We start from the raw sequence: 23746 nt of genomic DNA, 5'->3' as shown, positions 1-23746 counted from the left end.
TGTGGAGGCAAGAGAATAAAATAATATTTTTTAAGCTGCACATTTTGGAAAACAGAAATAAAACTTGAAAATGCTGGAAAAGTTCAGCAGAACTTTTCAACAGTGTTAAAATTTCAAATCAAGATCCTTCATTAATACTTTCATAATGAAATTGTAATTATGATTCTTCAACCTGAAATACAAACTATTTCTGTTCCCACAGATGCTGTCTGACCTGTTCTATTTTTAATTGATGTAAATTCAGTGTCATTTGTTAAAAAAATTCATCTTGAATGACCCTCCAAATTTAAACTTTTGTTTTTAAAGAGAGTAAGAACTGATAATGCCCCTCGTGCATTTACCTTCAACAGCTGCAAAGTATTACCCTGTTTAACTGGACAAAAACACTTTAGTGAGTAGTTTCTTGTGAGATTAGCCTTAAAATTCCATCCTTTTAAATCGCTCCTTTATCCCTTATAAAAATGCACAAGGCAGTTCTCAAATCATTCTCTATATATTACAAGATTATTACCATCAATTTACTACAAATTTATAAGTTTAAGAGTGTACTACTATACTTTTGATAAACTTTGGGTAAAATATAGAGTGGGCCAGATCCTACTGGCCTAGTACCACCACCCATTTGAATAGCTGATAGAAGCATCCTCATCCAGGCTAGTTCCATATTCTAGAGTTTGGTCTTACTTAATCGCCACTTCCAACTCTGCGATCCCTGAAGACATTTGAACAGGTACATTGATCAGAAAATTGAGGTATGTATATGGACCAAACACAGGCAAAATGTTTAGGTAAGCAACTTGGTTGTTCAGGGCAAGTTGGGCCTAATGGCCTGCTTCAATACTGTAAAACTATGACTATTTAAATTTTAGAAAACAGCCTCCAAAAAAAAAATGAAGGTGAATATTTTTCTCCCTCTCTCAGTAATACACTATTAGTAATAGTACACTATTTTTTTTTTTTTTTTTTTTTTTTTTTATAAATCAGACACTGTTGATTCTGAAATTCAAAAACAGAAAATGCTGTCAATATTGAACAAGCCAGTCCACATTATTGGAAAGAAAAACAAAGTCAATAGCCCCCTTTCCACTGTCATATTGTCCCAAGAATTATCGGGGAATTACCTGGGACAGGATCCAGTGGAAAAACAGTCAGCACACCACCAGAGTCAAATGATGTCATTTCACACCAGGGATCGACAGCCTCTACTTCTACTCATATCCCTGGTGTCAGCCAACCCTGGCGTCCCGATTAAACCAGTGGAAAAAGGACAGCAGGAAGTCACCCGTTTCCAGTTGAAGGTAGAATACTCCAATCTTCAGGGATGAGTGTGTGTTCAGTGGAAAAGCAGTCAATGTCCCAGTTAAAGGTGGCCCAGTGGAAACGGCACAAATGACTTCCTATCCCGGGACACTGCTCTGTCAATTAACTGGGATGCCAATAGAAAAGGTGCTTACGATTCATGTTGGAACTGAAAGGAGACTAAAAAAGCTTGTAAAGCTGCAGGATAAAGCCAAGGTGATCACGAGGATAAAGGTGGAAAGGTTATTTGGTCAATGAGTGGATGGGGAGTTGCTAGCAAGTGGGAACATAAAAGAATGAAGTACAGTACATTTCCCGTATCCGAAGTTCTGAATATCAAAAAGATCCAAAAATATCCAAATACCAAACTTTTTTTCTAATATAACACGGACGTGACGTCACAAGTTGAAAAATAATTTATCACCTGAATTGCTCACTTGGGGCTCTGACACTGTGTTGGCACCATTTTGATAACAAAAACACTCATGTACTGTACAAAGATATATTTGCAAATTTGCAAATGGTAAAAAAGGTTTACAGATAGCACCATGGACATCAGTGAAAAAAAAAGCATTGTTAATTAGGCAGATGGCATTGGAGGAAACATTTGAAAAAGTCATGAAGGAGAATTTCTATTGCTTGGTGCTGAATTCATCTTATAAGCAGAGATCAAGTTTAGTACATATTAGACGTTATTTCATGCTTGAAAAGCCTGCCATTGTTTCTTGTTGAAATGCTGATACAAGTATTCTGCTGATGCTACTGAGGTCCTTAAAGTCATTGTTCTGATAACCAAAAAACCAAAACTGTAACTGAAAGTCCAGTACCAAGCATTGCAGATGCAGAAAAATGTATTGTAGTTTTAAAATGCAGAAGAGCAGGACAGGTTTGCATGTCAAGCTGAGTATGTCCAGTAATCCCAGAGGAAAAAAAGGAAAAAACAAATTCCAGAGCAAAAATAAGGAAAAAACAAAATAAATCAACATTACAAATGGATGACTGATGGAGGCCAAGAAATTATTTTATTTTAAGCTGCAGAATTCAATAGTTCAAAGGCTGCAACATGTCTAGATAGAACTGATGTGCTGTTCTACAAGCTTGCAATGAACTTCTCTGTAACAGTACGAGAGGCCACAGACCAATCAGTCCGAGTGAAAGTGAGAGGTGGAATTAAAGTCACACAAAACAGAAACTCAAAGTTGTTCTTGCAGACTGTGTACACTGTCTTTGTGATGGCTGTGATAAAGATGAAATGATCAGCCATCTTTTTGTGGACCATGAATCACAAAGTAGGTCTGGAAAAGGATACAAGTAGCTTTTAATGAGATTCATCCAGAGAAATCACATAAAAGAGGACCCTCTGATTTACAGGGATGTACACTGAAACTGGTGAAAAATATCTGACAAATAATGCCCCAAAGTGTCACCGAAGTGCTGCAGCAGGAAGATTAAGACACACTTTGGGTTGCCCGGAACTTGAGCATCTTCCAGTACAGTAAGAAAATGCTACCAACTAGCAACTCCAGAATGCAAGACATGTTAAGTTATGCACTGAAGCCAACATAAAGGCTTTGAGGGGGAAGTCAGCAGTCTAAGGACTTGCTTCTACTAGACATGAAATGCTAAGCCCTATGCAAAAGCCTCTCAAACAGCTGAAGTGATTAGCATTTAAGAGGGCCACAAATGGCAACACCAACATTACAAACACATAGAACTGATAATATCTTCTTTTCTTTGGCTTGGCTTCGCGGACGAAGATTTATGGAGGGGGTAAATGTCCACGTCAGCTGCAAGCTCGTTGGTGGCTGACAAGTCCGATGCGGGACAGGCAGACACGGTTGCAGCGGTTGCATGGGAAAATTGTTGGGTTGGGGTTGGGTGTTGGGTTTTTCCTCCTTTGTCTTTTGTCAGTGAGGTGGGCTCTGCGGTCTTCTTCAAAGGAGGTTGCTGCCCGCCGAACTGTGAGGCGCCAAGATGCACGGTTTGAGGCGAGATCAGCCCACTGGCGGTGGTCAATGTGGCAGGCACCAAGAGATTTCTTTAGGCAGTCCTTGTACCTCTTCTTTGGTGCACCTCTGTCACGGTGGCCAGTGGAGAGCTCGCCATATAACACGATCTTGGGAAGGCGATGGTCTTCCATCCAGCGCAGCTGGATCTTCAGCAGCGTGGACTTGATGCTGTCGACCTCTGCCATCTCGAGTACTTCGACGTTAGGGATGAAGGATGATAAACCAAATGTACCATAAATAAAACCTGGCACAATTTCCTGTGTATATTTTTTTATGAATAATGTTTCTTTTTGAAGTAAAAAAGACTGGACAGAGGTGTTCCACAAAGCCATATATAATTTGCATTTCAGTCTCTTTTTCAGTCCTGACCCAAAACATTGACTGTTTCTTTTCCCAGAAATGCAGCCTGTCTTGCAGATTCAATTTACATAATTGAGATAGCAACAATTTATCTGGTGAACAAAAAAATGATAGTAGATTGTTAATAGTTTTGAATCTACTTTGATCTTCTGTTCAAAATTGATTCAGGGCAACTGATTCTTCGAGTAAGGCAGTCTATCAATCAGCACTCAACATTGATTATTAATGAATATGAAAAACCTGGGTGTGCTAAAGAATTATGAAAAGACATCAAAAAATAATAAACCTGGCATACTATGTGGCTACATAATAATAGTTTGAAACATAGAATGTATCAAGGTCCAAAAAAAATTCAGGAGCAGCAGTAACCAAAAATGTAAGCATTTTAAAAAATTATTGTTTGCTAAATATTTCATGATCAACAAATTTCAACATCAGATAAAGAAAACAAAGAAACTCTCCAGAGACTCAAAATATCCAAGTCCCAATAGGACACCTCCATTCTTGCTTCCAAATTGATCCATTCATTTTAAGAGCAATTACTGCTTGTGGCCTTAAAAGGAAAATGCTTCCACACTTCAAAACAAAATGAAATGTTTTCTTAGATAAATGATACATCTTTAGAAGAGTGCAAACAACTGCAACAATTGTAAACTTATGAGTGAACAATAAATACCAATAGCAATTTGGTCATGCTTGGGAAACTTTTGTCATGTATTAAATTAGAAAAGACTTAATCCTTGATAAAATCCCTGGGAAGAGAAAACACCTCATTGATATAGACAGAATTCTTGGAGCTTTTTAAAATCAATCTTAATAATCTGACCAGAGTTTTCTCAACCTGAAGAGAAATGCAATTTTGAGGATTGAACATTTACATATCAGTGAGCATTTTCTTCTTAGGAAAAAGACACCAGACTGTGCAATAAATACTACAAAAATCCTATTTTTAGAAAACAGGTAATTCCATACGCCAAACAATAAAATTAAGAAGTAGGTCCCTGCTTATCAGATTTATGTTAACATAGATTCTAAATATGTTAATTTTTTTGAAGATTTTATTTTTCGTATTTTTCCTGTAAATATACATATCAAAATTTTACATTTTCAAAATGTCTTTTTTTAAACTAACAAAACACAGCAACCCTTTCTCTCCCTCTTCATTCACAGTACAAATCAATACACCACCAGGGCTTACAATTGGATTTTAAAAAGAATATCTTCTTTGGGGAGGTCACATTTTTTTTAATAATAGTAGCACCTTTTTATATTTGTATCCTTGTATGGTTGCCAGATCAAAACACAATCAAAAGAACAAATAAGATGCAAGTGTTTTTTCCCCCATAGGAATACAACTGTTCATCTCTGCCTTCCATCGTGCTAGGTTTAAGGCTCTCCAGGAGGAATACAATTTGCTGTTCTTCAAGTTTATGTTTGGCTTCACCCCGACCAAAGACAAGGCCAAGGACACCCACATCTGTGTGGGGATGGTGAAAAAAAACTTCAACTTGTTCGCAACTGTAACAGCAAGTGTTCAGTTAAGCAGACAACCTGCATTTGTCTGACCAAATGTGCTCAGTGTACCAAATACAGTAGATTAGGTTGGATAACGTGCATCACCAGGAAGTCCATTTATGGCTCTGGATGGAGGGGAGGAGCAAGATCTAGGAACAAATTTTGCACTTTGTGATAAAAGTAGGAAATCTTAAGTGGACACAAGGATGGGTGGGGAGGGAAAAGCAGACCAGAGTCTCCCAGACATTAATCTTTCTAAACAAAGACTAATCTTTCTAAAAAGAAGACAGGGAAGGGAAGATGTGCTGTGATGGGATCATGCTGAAGTGTTAGAGGACAATGTGGCATGTACAGAGGCTGATGGGGTAGAAAGTGAGGACCAAAAAAGGGGAAGGAGTGTATGGGGAAGGAGTGTGTGGGGATGAGAGCTGAAATACAAAAATGGAGAAGATACAGCAATGGGTTTTGTCAATGACAGTTGTTGGGGGTGGGGGAGGAGGAATCCATATTTATTAAAGAAAATTTTGGATATCCTGCTGTGAAATACCTCATCCTGGGAACAGATGCAGCAGAGGTAGAGGAATTGGGAAAAAGTGAGTGTCCATTCATGAGACACGGTGAGAAGAGGTAAAATCCAGGTAATTATGGGCAGTAGGTTTACAATAGATATCCATGGATAGTTAGTCTTCTGCAATACAGGCACAAAACTTCTGTAAGGGGCAAGAGATGTCAGAAATATTCCAGGTTAAATTTAAGAGCAGGGTGGAAATTAGCAGTGAGGTTAATTGTCAAGTTTTGCATAGGTAAAAGATGTAGCACAATGCAGTTTTCAATGTTGCAGAGGAAGAGTTTGGAGTGGTACCCAAGTTAGATTGGAACAGGATTATTTCACACATCTGTATAAAAAGGATAGCTTGAGCCCATGTGTGTGCCCACAGCTACATCCTGGATCTGAAGGAAATAGTTCAAGTCAAAGAAGATGTTAAGAGTGTGGATAAATTCTCCCAAGCAGAGGTGAGTGTTAATACAGGGAGTCTGAATGGCTCTGCATTCAAGAAGCAGAGGGCCCCTGAATCCTTCTTGTTGGGGATTGCACATCCATGGTGAAGATGAGGTAGTGGGGAACAAAGTTGGAATGAAAAGTAGTGTTTCAGATGGAAGCAAGAGGAGACTGGACAAAAAGGGACAGATTATTTCAAGGTACCATCAGTGGGTCAGAGGCAGACAGACACCATAGGTCTCCAAGGGGAGTTCAGGGTTGGGAACCTTTCGTTTAGAGGGCAGAGAAGTGAGGAAATCCATGATAGACTAAGAGATGATATCCTGATGATGGTTAGTGGGTCTAAGGATAGATATGAAATGTAAAAGAGTAGACATCTAGCCTCCAAATTGTAGGGAGGAGTTTGTTACACTGTATCCATGCCTCTCTTGTCTGCTGGTCTAATAGCAAAGCTGGAGTTGTTTCTGAGTGACCGGGGAGCATTGGGGAGGGGGACAAGCTCAGTGTGGCTTAATGGGATGGAGAAGTCCAGACAGTTCATGCCTTGTCAGCAAGTGGAGATTAAAAAGGTCAACATGAGAAACTTGCTGGCAATGGGAATAAGTCTGCTGGAGATAGCCTAAGAAGATCATTAGCGGTAGGGGGGGGAGGGGGGGTTAAATTATCTAGACATCTTTACAAACCACTTCACATGAAAGCCACAGCATCTTTAATCAAGCTGTGTAGTTGATTTTAAACACCTGGACCATACAAGTGCAAAATGGATCAAGCACAATGCAACCCAGTTTTCAGTCAATGTTAATAGTATTAATTTATTTAGATAGCTTGCAGGCGCCTCAATCTGAGGCGCCTGCAAGCTCACACCAAGACACAAGAGAAACTTGTCCGTGAACTACTCTTTGCAGATGATGCCGCTTTAGTTGCCCATTCAGAGCCAGCTCTTCAGCGCTTGACGTCCTGCTTTGCGGAAACTGCCAAAATGTTTGGCCTGGAAGTCAGCCTGAAGAAAACTGAGGTCCTCCATCAGCCAGCTCCCCACCATGACTACCAGCCCCCCCACATCTCCATCGGGCACACAAAACTCAAAACGGTCAACCAGTTTACCTATCTCGGCTGCACCATTTCATCAGATGCAAGGATCGACAATGAGATAGACAACAGACTCGCCAAGGCAAATAGCGCCTTTGGAAGACTACACAAAAGAGTCTGGAAAAACAACCAACTGAAAAACCTCACAAAGATAAGCGTATACAGAGCCGTTGTCATACCCACACTCCTGTTCGGCTCCGAATCAAGGGTCATCTACCGGCACCACCTACGGCTCCTAGAACGCTTCCACCAGCGTTGTCTCCGCTCCATCCTCAACATCCATTGGAGCGCTTACACCCCTAACGTTGAAGTACTCGAGATGGCAAAGGTCGACAGCATCGAGTCCACGCTGCTGAAGATCCAGCTGCGCTGGATGGGTCACGTCTCCAGAATGGAGGACCATCGCCTTCCCAAGATCCTGTTATATGGCGAGCTCTCCACTGGCCACCATGACAGAGGTGCACCAAAGAAAAGGTACAAGGACTGCCTAAAGAAATCTCTTGGTGCCTGCCACATTGACCACCGCCAGTGGGCTGATATCGCCTCAAACCGTGCATCTTGGCGCCTCACAGTTTGGCAGGCAGCAACCTACTTTGAAGAAGACCGCAGAGCCCACCTCACTGACAAAAGGCAAAGGAGGAAAAACCCAACACCCAACCCCAACCAACCAATTTTCCCTTGTAACCGCTGCAATCGTGTCTGCCTGTCCCGCATCGGACTTGTCAGCCACAAACGAGCCTGCAGCTGACGTGGACTTTTTACCCCCTCCATAAATCTTCGTCCGCGAAGCCAAGCCAAAGAAGAAGAAGATTTAGATATGTACATGCTTAACTCAACAACAATCAATTACAAATGATTCTCAAGATATAATCTTGCTACTCTGCTCTTGAATAACTTTAGATGACCCTTGCGTTACGGAAATTTGCCCTTTTGTGGGGGAAAAAATAAAAACAAAATTTATTTTCTTTTCATTTTGCATTTCATGACACATGCTGATGTGACCAAGTTATGAATAAAATCATGATAGGGACCATTTTCACAGAATACAATCCTGACATTTCTGCAACAAATTGAAAACTAAGCCAAAGTATCTAAACTAATGGATAACTTAACATTACCTGTAACTTCAAAAAGAAAATAGTAAATAGAAATGGAAATGGAAAAGAGATGCCAATTCTTTGGTACAGGGTGTGAATTTTCTCTTTAAGTGAACTGGAAATTTTAGCATCAAGAGCAAATAGGTTAGAAAGGAAAACTTCCAAAAGCTGAAAGAGATACTTCAAGGACTAACAGCTGGAAGGACACCAAAACAACAGCTTATGCTTCATTGTAAAATATTATATTTAGCATATCCAAGTGTGGATTAGGGTAACTGCAACCAGAAAATAAAATGTTGCCTCAGGTCAATTAAGATGCTAAGCCTAAGGTTATTATTCATTTTCTTTGGGGGAGGGGGCAGGGGAGCACTAGCATTGACACAAATGAATCAAGATACAACACCAGCCTCAATTGAGAGACAGTAGAGCATGAAGGTTTTCAAACCAAAAGCATGGATTTGTATTATAAACAAATTAATTTCAGCAATCAGACAGGCAATTGAAGCCATGACTGAAATATACCAATCGATTTGCACAACCTCTGTCTCAAAAAATTTACAGAAAATAGAAGTTGCTGCAACCTTGGACATAGCAAATACAGAACAACCATATGTTCATTAAAAGAGATAAGACAGTACACTCAAAGATTGCCCAACAGCTGATCAAAATAAGAGTAAGCATGAATAAATAAGAACCAAAACTTAAAACTCCACGTTAATACAAATATTTTTAGTTTGAAGAAATTTTCAATGCATTGGATTTATTTTGTCAATAAAATGCACAAGTTTGATTATTTTTTAAAGTCTCACCTATCAAAAAAGAGCTGTACATCATTTGTATCTTAATTCCTAATTACAACAGTCATTCAAATGTCATATGGTAAGCCAAAATAGACAACATCCAGAATAGTAATATTTACCTCGAAGTAAATAAAAAGCAGATAAATAAAATCTACAAGAAGTTATTGTTGAAACCATACTGGAAAAGATCTCAACTTAAAATGGGCAGCTGCACTGAATAAATAACTTTGCTGCAGGCTTTAATAATTGGCATGGGGCCACCCTATATTTAAATTCTGGCTGAAACAATTAACATAGTCACCTGAAAATGCACTCCATAACATTTACTTGAATTCTTGCAAAACCTACCAAATCATTAAAATTATTTGGACAATTTTCACTAAAATTTGTCAAACTAAACTCCGACCTTTTCCCCAAACATTCGCCACTTTTGAAATTTTCCTCCACAAGAGGCTAAAATCATATCAATTCCCAAAATGTTTTGACCTCCTCACTCAATATCAATACCCATTACCCACCCCCCCACACAGACAGACACACACAGACAGACACACAGACACACACAGACAGACACACACAGACAGACAGACACACACACAGACACACACAGACAGACAGACACACACACAGACACACACAGACACACACAGACACACACAGACACACACAGACACACAGACACACACAGACACACACAGACACACACAGACACACACAGACACACACACAGACACACACACACAGACACACACACACAGACACACACACACAGACACACACACACAGACACACACACACAGACACACACACACAGACACACACACACAGACACACACACACAGACACACACACACAGACACACACACACACAGACACACACACACACACACACACACACAGACACACAGACACACACACACAGACACACACACACACACACAGACAGACACACACACAGACAGACACACACACACAGACAGACACACACACACAGACAGACACACACACACAGACAGACACACACACACAGACAGACACACACACACACAGACAGACACACACACACAGACAGACACACACACACACAGACAGACACACACAGACACACATGCAGCACGTGACAGCATTTGCTTTAGTTTGACAAATTACCTACATAGCCTAGACGAGTGTTTAGGAATAAATATTAATTTGCATAAAAATCAAAAACGTAACAGTGAGTGCAAAACTAATTATTTTTGCAAAAGCATCATTTTCATTGTATGTCAACCATTAAAATAGAATTACTGTATATGCAAAGATAGTAACTTTCACTTCAACACAAGTAAGATCATAGATTTCTGCAACTCAAATCCTTTTTTTTAAATAAAAGGAGCAGCACACTGCTCAACACATCATCCAGCAAGAAAAAAGTTTTCATTCAGCAAATTAACTAATGAAATCTTGTCTTTTTTTGCACATGTTTAACCTGCACTGGATTTGGGAACAGGTCACTTGCATCCTCTCTTCCCCCGAACCCACATCCAACAATTTAATAATAAGGAACTCAAAATTACAGTGATCCGCGCATCATTTATGCAATACAAGGTTAGGGGGGGGGGGGGAAGGGGGGGAGAAACATCTATTCGTAAATTCACATGCTACAACTAGTAGTCAATGAGATGTTATTACCTGCTTAAACTGCTCCTCGTACGTCCAATCGGCCTGGTCCTGGACTTGCTGCATCTGCGGGTGTGAGGAGTAAGGTAAACCGGTTCCAGGACGCCGCTGCCCAGGCTGTCGATGTGCCTCACCACAGAGGCGCATCCCGGGCTCCTCCTTTACCCCGCTGTCCCCTTCCTCGGCCATCTCGTCCTCGAATTCCTCCTCCTCCTCCTCCTCTTCTTCTTCTTCCTCCTCCTCCTCCTCGGCAGCCATTTCTTCTTCAGACTCCAGTGGATCGGGGGCCTCTTCCTGCCCCCCTTCCATCTCCTCTCCCCCCGAGAAGGCCTCGCTGCTTTCCGAGAGCCTCGGGCTGCCGCCCCGTTCCGCATCCAGTCCCCCTGCTCGGGCGGCGCACTGGGCCGGATCGTCGGCGCCCGCGGCCGCCGCCGCCGCTCTCATGGCGGCCAGCGCTGCGGCTTGCTGAGCCGCGATGTGCTGCTGCTGCTGCTGCTGCGCGCTGGCGAGGCACTTGTTGCTGGAACCCTCGACCGTTGATCCGCGCGGCTCCATTTGAATCCGCTGCTGCTGGCCGGCCTGGAGCTGGTCCCGCGCGTGCGGCGGCGGGCGGTGATGCTGCCGGGCCTCGAGCTCGAGCCGCGCGCGCTGCTGCCTCTGCAGGTTTTCCATCACCGCCTGCAACTTCATGGCTCGCTCTGCCGGGCGGCGGACCTTGCGAGGAGCCGGCGCTGGTGAGGAACAACAGTCCACGGGTGGGGATGACTGACTAAAGAGAAGGACTTAGTAACTATTTATGAGTCTCAACGAGTAGAGAGGGGGAGGGCGCAGCGAGATTCCGACAACTTTTCATGTCCTGTCGTTCAAAACCCAGCAGGTCAAGCTCTGTGCAAATGGGCTTTTCAGGTGTCCGAAGCAGGAATAGAGTAATGAGGCAGGTTAAAAAAAATTATCTGGGCTACCAGAAATTAGTGCTGTCTTTGGGGGTATTCAATTATATTCTGCTGCATGAAGTAAGATGCATGAAATGACGGCGAAAAGGCCATAAGAAAATTAGAACCACCGTTTATTGCGCAAACATTCATATTATAAACCATCTTATTTTTTATGGTAGTGCACCAAAGGTCAGGGGATCAACGTCTTTGGTTCATTAGTGGTAGCGGGGAAGATGCTGTCCCTCTGGGTGCTCTAGGCTCCTTCTCTTTCCCCCACCCCATATAAACCCATCTTATTTTTTATGGTAGTGCACCAAAGGTCAGGGAATCAACGTCTTTGGTTCACTGATGGCAGCGGGGAAGATGCTGTCCCTCCGGGTGCTCTAGGCACCTTCTCTTTCCCCCACCCCACCCCACCCCATATAAACCCATCTTATTTTTTATGGTAGTGCACCAAAGGTCAGGGAATCAACGACTTTGGTTCATTTGTGGTAGCGGGGAAGAAGCTGTCCCTCAGTGCTATAGGCTCCTCTTTCCCCCACCCCACCCCATATTATAAACTCATCTTATTTTTTATAGTAGTGCACCAAAGGTCAGACAACATCTTTAGTTCACTGATGGCAGCGGGGAAGAAGCTGTTCTTCTCAGTGCTGTAGGGTCCTTTCTCCCTATGGATAGGGACAGAGATGGGTGCTGAGAGGTTTTTGAGGATAAGAGGCTGCTTTTTCTTTTAAGACACTGCCTCATGCAGATCCCATTCGGCTGAGGGATTTGGTAGTGTTTGTGCATGAATCTTTTTTTAAAAAGTTGCAGGTGCAACAGGTACTCAAGAAGGCCGAATCAGAATTTATCATAATGAGCATGCCTCGAAACTTGTTCTTTTGCTGCAACCATTTTTATAAACCATCTTAAATGAAAATAGTGCAAGGGAAAAGTCCACGCAAGGCGGTGTCTGTGGTTCATTGTTCATTCAGGAATCTGATGCCAGAGGTAAAGAAGCTGTCCTTGTGCCGCTGAGTGCTTGTCCTCAGGCTCCTGTACCTTTTTTCCTGGTGGTGGCAGAGTGAAGAGGGCATGGCCTGAGTTCTTGCGGATAGAGGCTGCTTTCTTAAGACACCAGCTCATAGATTTCCTCAATGGAACGAAACTGGTGCCCATAATTTCGCATGTCAAATTAACAACTCTCTGGAGTTTTTCCTCTCCTGAGCATTGGCACTTCCGTACTAGACAGTGATGCATCCAGCTAGAATGTTCTCCATGGTATACCTGCAGGAGTTTCCGAGAGTCTTCGGTGGCCTACTGAATCTTCTCAAACTCCTTACAAAGTATAGCCATTGGTGAGCCTTCTTAATGATTGCATCAACCTGGAGGTTCTAGGACAGATCTTTGGAGATGTTGACATCCAGGAATTTGAAGCTCTTGACCTTTTCTACTGCTGAGCCCTCGATGAGGAGTGGTTCATGTTTTTTTTAAAAATTTCCTCCTGAGAGCCAGTGACATTGCGTCTGCTGGTGAGCGATTATGACAATAAGCAAATTGCTGAGGTACATGTTAATTCTGGCCATGATCAACCCCTCAAAATATTTCATCATAGAGGATGTTCGTGCTACTGGACGATAGACAAATGGAATGTTGTCCTTCATTACCAGAAGAAATGAATTTAAGCGCAGGGAGGTTCAGTGTAATTGAGCTTGCACTTGCAGTATTCTGTGAAGTTCTGATCTCCTCTTTGGAAGCATTACAGAGGAGGTTCAGCAGGCTGATTCCAGAGCTGTGGGGGGTTAGCCTATGAGGAGAGATTGTGGATCCTGGGACTATACTTGCAGGAATTCAGAAGAATGAGACAGGATCTTATAGAAACATATAAAATGATGAAGGGAATAAGTAAGATAGAGACAGAAAAGTTGTTTTCACTGGTAGATGAGACCAGAACTCAGAAACAGCCTCTAGATTCAGGGCATAGAATTGGGAAGGAGATGGGGAAGATTTTTTTTTAGTGAGTAGTGTATTTGTGAAATTCTCTGCCCAAGGAAACCTCATTAAATATATTTGACAGATTTTTGCATGGGAGAGTATTTGAGGCTTGTTGGATCAGCCTTTAGAAGCTATGAACAGCTTGACAGGCCAGATAGCCTACTACTTCTGTTTCTCATGGACTTTGCTCTATTTTACCTGAATTTTCTCTGTAATTTTGTACTCTGTTTTTGTTGCTGTACTATGTATGGGTTAACTACCTAGACTACTCTCAAAAAAAGTTCTCATAGTACCTCGGGTGCATGTGACAATAAACAAACTTCAGCTTCTCTTTTACACTTTAATGACTGCCCCTTAGGAAAATGTTAATAACTTTTATCTCAGTCACAAGGTGGCACCCGACACAGCAGCAGAGCACTATCATCTCAAGAAATAAGCGCTGCATTGTGCCCAGATACAATGTTTGTGAATAATGGACAATTATTGAATGATTTTCCTGCATAGTAACAGTTAAGAACAGGATTTTAAGAGCTAAAAATCTGGAAATAACCACAATATTCACTGAGCGATTAAAAAATTTTCTTTATTTTCTTGTATTATTTCCACCCTTTAATTTTGCTCACAAGAGGAGCAGGTTGATGTGATAAGTGTGTAGCCAGAGTGCAAATGTGGTGAGAGAATGAGTGGCTTTGCTTTTTGACTTGTAATTATGGGGGATCTTGTCGGCTTGAGAGAGCATTTAAAATTTTGTACAGTGTTTTTATGTTTAATACAAGTTGTTTTCTCCCCTATAAATGTATTAACTTTTGCTAGATGAAAAAAAAATTAATACTGTATAAATACAGAAGCTTCCCTACTTACGATGGTCTGACTTTCGATTTTTCTAAGTTACGATGGTTCAAATTCTTCTCCAGTGTAATCACATCCTTCCTAGTTCGAAGTGCACACAATAGACTAGGTGTGCCATGACCAATGTTTCATAGTTATCTCTTCAAAAAAATTCAATTAAAGTAATGAAACAAGATTTCCCCATGTCAATCCCTGCCTTTCCAATGGTTTTTTTTTAAATCATGCCCCATTGATTTTTTTTCCCCAATAATTTCTCTACCACTTGTGTAAGATTCACTGGCCTTCTTGCTGGTCTTCTTGAATAAAGGAATCACATTTGCTATCCTCCTTGTACCTCAGAGTGGTTAGTGGAGATGCAAAAGTCTCCATCTTGTCCTCAACAATCTCATCCCTTGCCTCCTTGTAATCTGGATTAAATCTCATCAGCCCCTGAATATTTATTTACCTTTGTGCTCCAAAACATCTAATGCCTCCTCTTTCTTGATACAAACATGCTCGAGTATATAATTATCCCTCTCCCTCAACTCTCCAAACACTATGTCTTTCTCCTTAGTCAATATGGGTAAGAAATATTAACTTAGGACATAACGTATATCCTCTGAACCCCATGTACAGATTGCCCCTTTTGCCCAACAGCTCATAATCTACTAATAAAATGTCTTTGGATTCTCATTAATTTTTGTATGCCAGTGATATTTCATGGCACTTTTTTGCCCTCCTAATTTCTGTATTTTCTATGCACTCTATACTCCTCAAGGGTATCTTCTGTTTTAGAGTCTCATACCTTCCATGGGTTTTTTTTTTGTTTCATCAAACTGAACATTCCTTATCCAGGGGTCTTTAATCTTGCCATCCTTGCCTCTCACCCTTCCTTGAACATGTTGACCTTGAACTCTCACTAACTCACTTTTAAAAGACTGACATTTATCAGATAATGTTCTACCTGCAATCAGTTGCTCCCAATCTAGTTTCATCAGGCCATCTTCTGTTAATGATATCAGCCTTCCCCATTCAGGACTTTGTGGTTGCTTCTCTTCCCTCAACAATGATGATTGGTTAGACACAGTTGGAATCTGTATTAACTAACAAATACCTTTATATTGATTCAGTTCACAACAACTTCAAGCACACAAAACTAAATATCTGTTTGCACACCCTAAGGTTTCTCTGTCTTTCCCCAAAACAATCAAAAAATAGAAAAGGTAGTATCTGGAAATTTTAGTTTTCACTGGACAGATGCTTCTCTTTTTTAAATTTTTTTAAAATTTTTCACACTATGAACCATATTGACCAAAATACACACAAACATTTTCCTCTTGAATATACACTGTCATTTTCTCCCCTGTTCCCCCTCCCTTCCCTCCCCTCTTCCCACCCCCCTCCCTACCCACTAAACATTCAATATATACAATACAATAAACCCATTAAACAATGTCACCACACAATGAAAATAAACAAGAAAATTGTGTCATCTACTTTTACACACTGGGTCAGTTCATTTCGTCTTCTCATTCTATCATTTTAGGGGGTGGAGGTCCGCAGTAGGCCCTCTCTTTTGTGTTCCATGTACGGTTCCAAAATTTGTTCAAATAATGTGACTTTATTTTTTTAATTGTATATTATTTTTTCCAATGCAATGCATTTCTATGTACCATTGCTGCACTCTCAGGCTCTCTTCTAATTTCCAGGTTGACATTATACATTTTTTTTGCTACAGCTAAGGCTATCATAATAAATCTTTTTTGTGTTTCATCCAGTTTGAGGCCTAATTCTTTACTTCTTATATTACTTAGAAGAAAGATCTCTGGGTTTTTTGGTATATTGCTTTTTGTGATTTCATTTAATACCTGATTTAGATCTTCCCAAAACTTTTCCACTTTCTCACATGCCCAAATTGCATGTACTGTTGTTCCCGTTTCCTTTTTACAGCGAAAACATCTGTCTGATACTGTTGGGTCCCATTTATTTAACTTTTGGGGCGTGAAATATAGCCTGTGTAACCAATTATATTGTATCATGCGTAACCTCGTGTTTATTGTATTTCTCATAGTTCCGGAGTGTAGCTTTTCCCATTTTTCATTTTTTATATTTATGTTTAGATCTTGTTCCCACTTTTGTTTGGGTTTACAGCTTATTTCATCATTTTCTTTCTCTTGCAGCATGATGTACATGTTTGTTATAAATCTTTTAATTATCATTGTGTCTGTAATCACATATTCAAAGCTGCTTCCTTCTGGTAACCTCAGTCTGCTTCCCAATTTGTCCTTTAAGAAGATTTTCAGTTGGTGGTATGCAAACATTGTACCGTGAGTTATTCCATATTTGTACTTTATTTGTTCAAATGATAATAAATTATTTCCCAAAAAACAATTTTCTATTCTTTTAATCCCTTTTCTCTCCCATTCTCTAAAGGAAAGGTTATCTATTGATTTTGCGTCAATAATAATTTTGGTAATTTGTTTTTTTTCCTTTCTACGTGAATCTTCTTCCAAATGTTGAGCAGATGGTGCAGTACTGGTGAACTGACAGATATTTCTCTTGATCCCAATAAAACCATGATATTTTTGACATAGACTAAATTACTTTTATGATATTCAGTTTCTGCAGTTTTCGCTGCTCCTTCTCCCAAATTCACCATTCTTATACTTTTTTTTCTTGTCAGATCAGCTGGTTTGATTTCATTGGCTGAGCATCAACTGCTCATTCTGTGTCACATTTCATTGTCTCTGACTCAAAGCTACAAGGTTTTATTACTTTATAATCCTTGTGGCAGCCTGAGCACATGTTCCCTTGTTCTGGTCCTGAGTCTGACCAGTTCAAACCAGATCATCAAAACATTGGTTTCAAGTTATTCAATGGTAGTTTAAGAACAGTTTCAAGTACATCCCAAAGCAACATATCATTTCTCTGCTTCCACTGTCTTTGGCTAATTCCATTTCACTATTTTGAATTCCTTTCTGGTCAATAACCTTAACATCTGGACTATCCTTATTCTTTTCATAACTACCTGAAACTTGCAGAATTGTGATCACTGTTCCCAAAATGACTCTTTCGCCACTTCATTTCCCCAGATTAGTTAAAAAATTCTGCTGCATGCAAATTCCACACCTAACCCTTTGTTTTAAGGTAATCTGATTCAACATTGGGAATGTAAAATCCTGCACTTTTTAATCTCTATTGCTCTTGTACTTTTCTGTGTTTTTTTAAAAAAACATCTTCTCTTCTGTCTCCTTCTCATTGTTGGGGAATCTGTAGTATGACCCTGTCAAAGTCAGAGACTTTACCTGTAAAGATGGGAGAGTGGGGGATAATTATCTACAATGTTATTGCTCATCATTCGGGAAGCTCTGTGGAGGGTGAGGAACCTGCAGATGCAGTGAATGTTAAATGTTTTCAAAGAATGTGACTGAAAATAAAGTAAAATGTTTTAAGGTTTATACATGCAAGTGAACTTTGTTCAGTGTAATTACAGTATAGTATTTTTTCTTTTTCTCTTTTAATGCGTATTACAAAACTCAAAACGGTCAACCAGTTTACCTATCTCGGCTGCACCATTTCATCGGATGCCAGGATCGACAATGAGATAGACAACAGGCTCGCCAAGGCAAATAGCGCCTTTGGAAGACTATACAAAAGAGTCTGGAAAAACAACCAACTGAAAAACCTCACAAAGATTAGCATATCAGAGCCGTTGTCATACCCACACTCCTGTTCGGCTCCGAATCATGGGTCCTCTACCGGCATCACTTACGGCTCCTAGAACGCTTCCACCAGCGTTGTCTCCGCTCCATCCTCAACATTCATTGGAGCGACTTCATCTCCAACTTCGAAGTACTCGAGATGGCAGAGACCGACAGCATCGAATCCACGCTTCTGAAGATCAAACTGTGCTGGGTAGGTCACGTCTCCAGAATGGAGGACCATCGCCTTCCCAAGATCGTGTTCTATGGCGAGCTCTCCACTGGCCACCGAGACAGAGGTGCATCAAAGAAGAGGTACAAGGACTGCCTAAAGAAATCCCTTGGTGCCTGCCACATTGACCACCGCCAGTGGGCTGATCTCGCCTCAAACCGTGCATCTTGGCGCCTCACAGTTCGGCGGGCACCAACCTCCTTTGAAGAAGACTGCAGAGCCCACCTCACTGACAAAGGACAAAGGAGGAAAAACCCAACACCCAACCCCAACCAACCAATTTTCCCTTGCAACCGCTGCAACCATGTCTGCCTGTCCCGCATCGGACTTATCAGCCACAAACGAGCCTGCAGCTGACGTGGACATTGCCCCTCCATAAATCTTCGTCCGCGAAGCCAAGCCAAAGAAAAGAAGAATAGCTTATAGTACACACTTCAATGCTAAAAATTTGAAGGCATATTTTATAATGCTTGCACTAGTCCTGCATCTTTACCAGATTTGTATCCAGGTCCTGTTTACAGATGTGGGGTGCTCTTTCAACCCACTAATTCCACTTCTTTCTGTATCAGCAATATTTGCTCCTACTGTTTGTGCTTTTTGTCAATTTCATAGTTTAACTGAGGTGGGCATTTTTATTAACATTTGGGTGAGTTAAGATGAATATTGTGCTAATTCACTTTATGAGAGAATAAAGAACAGGATAAATATTGGAAAATTAAGAAATAATATAATATTCACAGTCAGGCCCCGAATTGAACTTCAAATTCATTCCATTGAAAACATCTGAAATACCCCAGTATGTATTTTCCATCTTGCATCCTATATGTTATTGGGACATCTCTGAGACAGAATTTTCTCCATAAATTAAAACATTTCTTTGAACTGTCAAACCTAAAATTGTAAAAGTTCTATTATTGTCACATTTAGAATGTAACATAAATGATATTCTTTAACATTTGTCTACTGTAAGACAGACAGAGAGTCGCCACTGTCCAGTGCCCCTCACAGAAACCTACAGCACTTGGTGTTCCTTGGCAGTTCCTCTCTAAATGCTGACCAGTCCTGTGCCTGCTTAGCTTCCGAGATCAGACAATACCAGGCGTATTCATGCTATTAGGAGCTGTAACTAAGTGAATTTAAAATTTATTTTAATATTTCAAAAATCTGTCCTAAAGAATAAAATTAAATTGTTTGAGTTCAATAAACTATTTGATCTCCCTTACAATAAAGACAAAACTGCTGGAAAATCTCACACTCAGCTCAACAATTTCACACTGTGGGTAGATGCATAATTAAATATAATCTAAAATATGCTGTCCACAATTAGTTACACAAAAGTAGCATCCTGTCTGCTGCATCACTGAAATGTATTAAACTGGGCAATGTTGCTGCATTTGCTCAATAGTTATGACTTAATTTGCTACAGAACATTACGTACAGTGTAGTTATTTTAAGTGCATGTACTTTTTAAACAAAGTAATGTGTTAGTTATTACCTGAAATCTACCTGGCACTGTACATTAACCATTTGCAACCATAAAATCTCATTCCTTCTGATAAAACATTTTTGGAGACTCTAAAAATGTTAAATTCTTTATCTTTTCTCATTTGGTCTTTCTTTTCTCCTCATTTTGTGCAAGTTGTTTGCTTTCCAATTCTTTAATATGATTGTAGTGAGATACACCGGAGTCCATGATGGCAAAGTTTGCTTGAACAGCATTATCAGTTCTTTATTTTTTTTTGTAATTTGCCACACATATAATGTTGCTAAAAAGCATACTTGTCCAAGGACAAGTCTAACTTGTAGCAGTTGTTATTAGGTGATCTGCTAGAATGAAACCTGACTATTCCACAATTATTTCCCACACAAATCATCAGTATGATTTTATCTAAAATGTTCTGATCATATCTTCATAAACAAGGCATGTATGTAATAATTATGCTGTCATGATTAAGAAATGTAATTGAAATGGACAAAAAAAAACATTTTTTTATAGCCCTCCCTTTCACTAGTGTTTTGCACAACAATGTTAGTCGTAAATGGCAAAGAATTTGAATATGGTAATAGTCAGTTGATTGTTACTGGTCCATGACATTTGATTTGACGAGCAAGCTATGATGTAACAGAAATCAGAAAATAACTGTTAACCACATAATATGCCAGTAAATATTATCAGGCAATTATGCAATATTTAAAGTGACAAGGATCTAAGTGTACGAATGTGTTCCTGCATATTCATCTCCAAAGATTATGTATCATTTGATGAATGCCAGGATTTATCTCTGACATTTTACAAAGCTTCCCCTCGGATAAAACTACAGGGGTTAGATAAACTCCCACTGCTTGTAAATATAGATAAAATTCCGATTTCAGTGGTTAACTGCTAGTTAATGATAAAATATATATTATAACTGTGTTTTAAAAGTTTATCAAATTGTATTATTTAATTAAACATTAGAGACGTTATTTCTTTGTGGAAAATGTGCTTAAGTTGTCTTAAGCACATTCAACTTTTATGATCAAATCATAAATCACGATTTATTACAGAACAAACATTTGATTATTACTGAATACAGATATCACTCTAATCATGTACCATGTCACCAACATACTGTCAGTTACGTGGCTTTGATTGTAAATCTTTCATTTATTGCAGCCACCTCAAACTAGATTTGAAGAAATCACATAATTATCATAGAATTTATACAATAGAATAGTTCAGAAATCTCTGATGCTAACTGTGTATATTAATCAAATTTAAGATCGAAATCCTTGTAATCATTTTCATGTGCTTGCTATATTATTGAGCTTCTACCCTGAAATTTGGCCCAATCCTCTCTATTGATCCCCAGCAGTTGATTAAATCACTCTTACTCCACCCTGATCTACAGGTTCTGATTTCTATCCTCTTGTTCCATCTAATTCCTAATAGACTCTCCAAACCTTCCCTTGCTCCTTGTGAACCTGTCCTTCTCTCCCCTTTCCTATTGTCAGATCCAGTTTTATCTGATTTCCTTTATGATGAAACTTTAGATAATGCCTTAAGTCACAATGTATGGAATTTTGTTTGCCACTTATCCTTTTATAAACATCATTAATTAGTCTGGCTAATATCTACTGTATATTGATGGTAAGCTACCAATGAATGTACAAGCAAAGTCATTTAAAATTATTTTATAAACACATATTATGGTTAACAGTAGTTTTGAGTTCATTTGTATATGCTACACTAATTTCCTAATTTTGGTACTTTTATTATTTATTAGTATACTTCAAATCTTGCAAACAATAAAGTATAAAAATAATATAAAATTTGTGTAAATATTTCTATTATCAAATTTTATGATTCTGATGTGAAGGAGGAGGTGTGAGTACATGTAAAGCATCTCCTTCAGTCACAGGTGTATTTATGCAACAAATCTAGCACAGTATATTATGTTGAGGATGATTGGTGGGGAGGGAGGAGTGGACAAAGAAGTCATAGAGGGAGTGGTCCCCGTGGAAGACGTAAAAGGGAATATGTGTCTAGTGGCGGAAATGGCAGAGGAGGCTGGTGGGGTGGTCTGTCTGCCACAATAGCATGGACCTCCCAGTGACCAGATCCTTGTATTTTACTGCATTTCTCGATGCCCTAATGTTTACCGTGTCTGTCCTACCTTGGTTTATCCTTCCAATGGGCAATATCTCAAGTTTGTCTTCATTAAATTTTATCTGTAATTTTACAGCCCATTTTTACAGATGATCCAGGTCCCTCTGCAAGCTTTGAAAGCATTCCTTGCTGTCTACTACATCTCTAATCTTTGTGTCATCTGTAAACAAACAACAATGGACACAGCACTGATCCTTGAGGCACACCACTAGTCACAGCCCTCCAGTAAGAGAAACAATCATCCACTCCATTCTCTGGCTGGAGGTCTGTGACCAGTGGTGTGACTAGCCAATGTCTAATTCAATTTACTACCTCACCATGAACTCTGTGCAATTGAACCTTCCTGAATACCTTCCATGCGGGACCTGTCAAGGCCTTACTAAAATCCATGTAGACAACATTCATGGACTTTCCATCAACAACTTTCCTGGTAACCTCATTGAAAATTTCTATAAAATTGGTTAAAAGTGACCTATTATGCACAAAGTCATGTCAAGAATACCTAATTAGTCCCCGTATATCAAAATTCTTGTGTATCTGATCTCTTGGAACACCTTCCAATAACTTGCCTACTTCTGACGTCAGGCTCATAGGCCTGTAATTTCCCAAATTATTTTTAGAGCCTTTTTTTAAACAATGGAATAACATGAGCTGCCCTCCAAACCTCTGGCACCTCACCCATGGCTAAGGACATGTTAAATATATATACCAGTGACCTGCAATTTCTACACTAGCCTCCCTCAAGGACCAAGAGAATATTTTTTCAGGCTCTGAGATTTATCCATCCTTATTTGCCTGAAGACAGTAAGCAGCTTCTCTTTAATCTGCGTAGGTTCCATGGCCTCACTGCTTGTTTGCCTCATGTCAATAGACTGTGCCAGTTTTCTGAGCAAATACAGACATAAAAAACCCATTTGAGACCTCCCCATCTCTTTTGACTCCATATGAAGCTGACCACTCTGATCTGCAAGAGGACCAATTTTGAAGGGAGGCACTTCCTATCCTTTTGCACTTCATATACCTGTGGAAAACCTTAGAATTGCCTTTCCCCTTGTCGACTAAAGCAATGTGTCTTTCAGCTCTCCTGATTTCTTGTTTTTTTTCTTGAATTTTTTTACTCCTTGTTGCATATACCTGCTATACACCTCTCTCTTCTTTTTAATCAGATCCCCAATACCTCTCCAAAAAACAAGGTTCCCTATGCCTGTAAACTTTGACTTTAATCCTGACTGGAACAGTCACTGGAAGTGGAGGCTTGTTTTCTTTAGCTGAAAGCTGTGGCATTTGCTGATTGTTCCTTTTCTGAGTAGATAGGAAAGCACTAGTATACACAGGAAGTTGCTGCAGAGCTGTCTAGGTTGAAACTTCATAGGCTACATTTAAGATGCAAATGAAATTCTGTGGAAAAGATAGTTAAAGGATGAGAGTTAAGTTGGAAATGTGTACAAAACTGAAATGATCTTGTCATTCAACAACATAATATATTTGTACTGTGCTAGATTTGTTGCATAAATACACGATTGTGAACCAGAAAACAGACACAGTTGCAACTGTACAGTGTGTCAGTGAGGCCACATTTGCAGTACAACACACCATTTTAGT

General features: G+C 39.9%; 2 protein-coding genes across 9 annotated transcripts in view; one reads left to right on the top strand and one right to left on the bottom strand.

Annotated features, from left to right (window-relative positions):
• wdr18 (WD repeat domain 18) overlaps positions 1 to 11667 on the bottom strand; it is a 209788-nt gene extending 198121 nt beyond the window's left edge. For 2 of the 4 annotated variants that reach the window (XM_069928003.1, XM_069928002.1), the window contains exon 1: positions 10838 to 11667. In XM_069928003.1, coding sequence (XP_069784104.1) covers positions 10838 to 11515 — 678 coding nt within the window. In that variant the 5' untranslated portion in view covers positions 11516 to 11667. The remainder of the gene's footprint in view (positions 1 to 10837) is intronic. The other 2 variants (XM_069928001.1, XM_069928005.1) reach the window with 2 other exon arrangements.
• Positions 10815 to 23746, top strand: part of r3hdm4 (R3H domain containing 4) — a 36403-nt gene continuing 23471 nt past the window's right edge. For 2 of the 5 annotated variants that reach the window (XM_069928017.1, XM_069928016.1), the window contains exon 1: positions 19920 to 20840. The gene's annotated coding sequence lies outside the window, so the exon portion shown is untranslated. Of the gene's footprint in view, positions 10912 to 11540; positions 11560 to 19919; positions 20841 to 21016; positions 21626 to 23746 lie in introns of those variants that run through there. The other 3 variants (XM_069928019.1, XM_069928020.1, XM_069928018.1) reach the window with 3 other exon arrangements.

This window comes from Narcine bancroftii, chromosome 3 (genome assembly GCF_036971445.1).
Source record: "Narcine bancroftii isolate sNarBan1 chromosome 3, sNarBan1.hap1, whole genome shotgun sequence".
NCBI lineage: Eukaryota > Metazoa > Chordata > Chondrichthyes > Torpediniformes > Narcinidae > Narcine > Narcine bancroftii.
The sequence above is the reverse complement of the archived record's forward strand: the minus strand, read 5'-3'. Positions and strand labels throughout refer to the sequence as shown.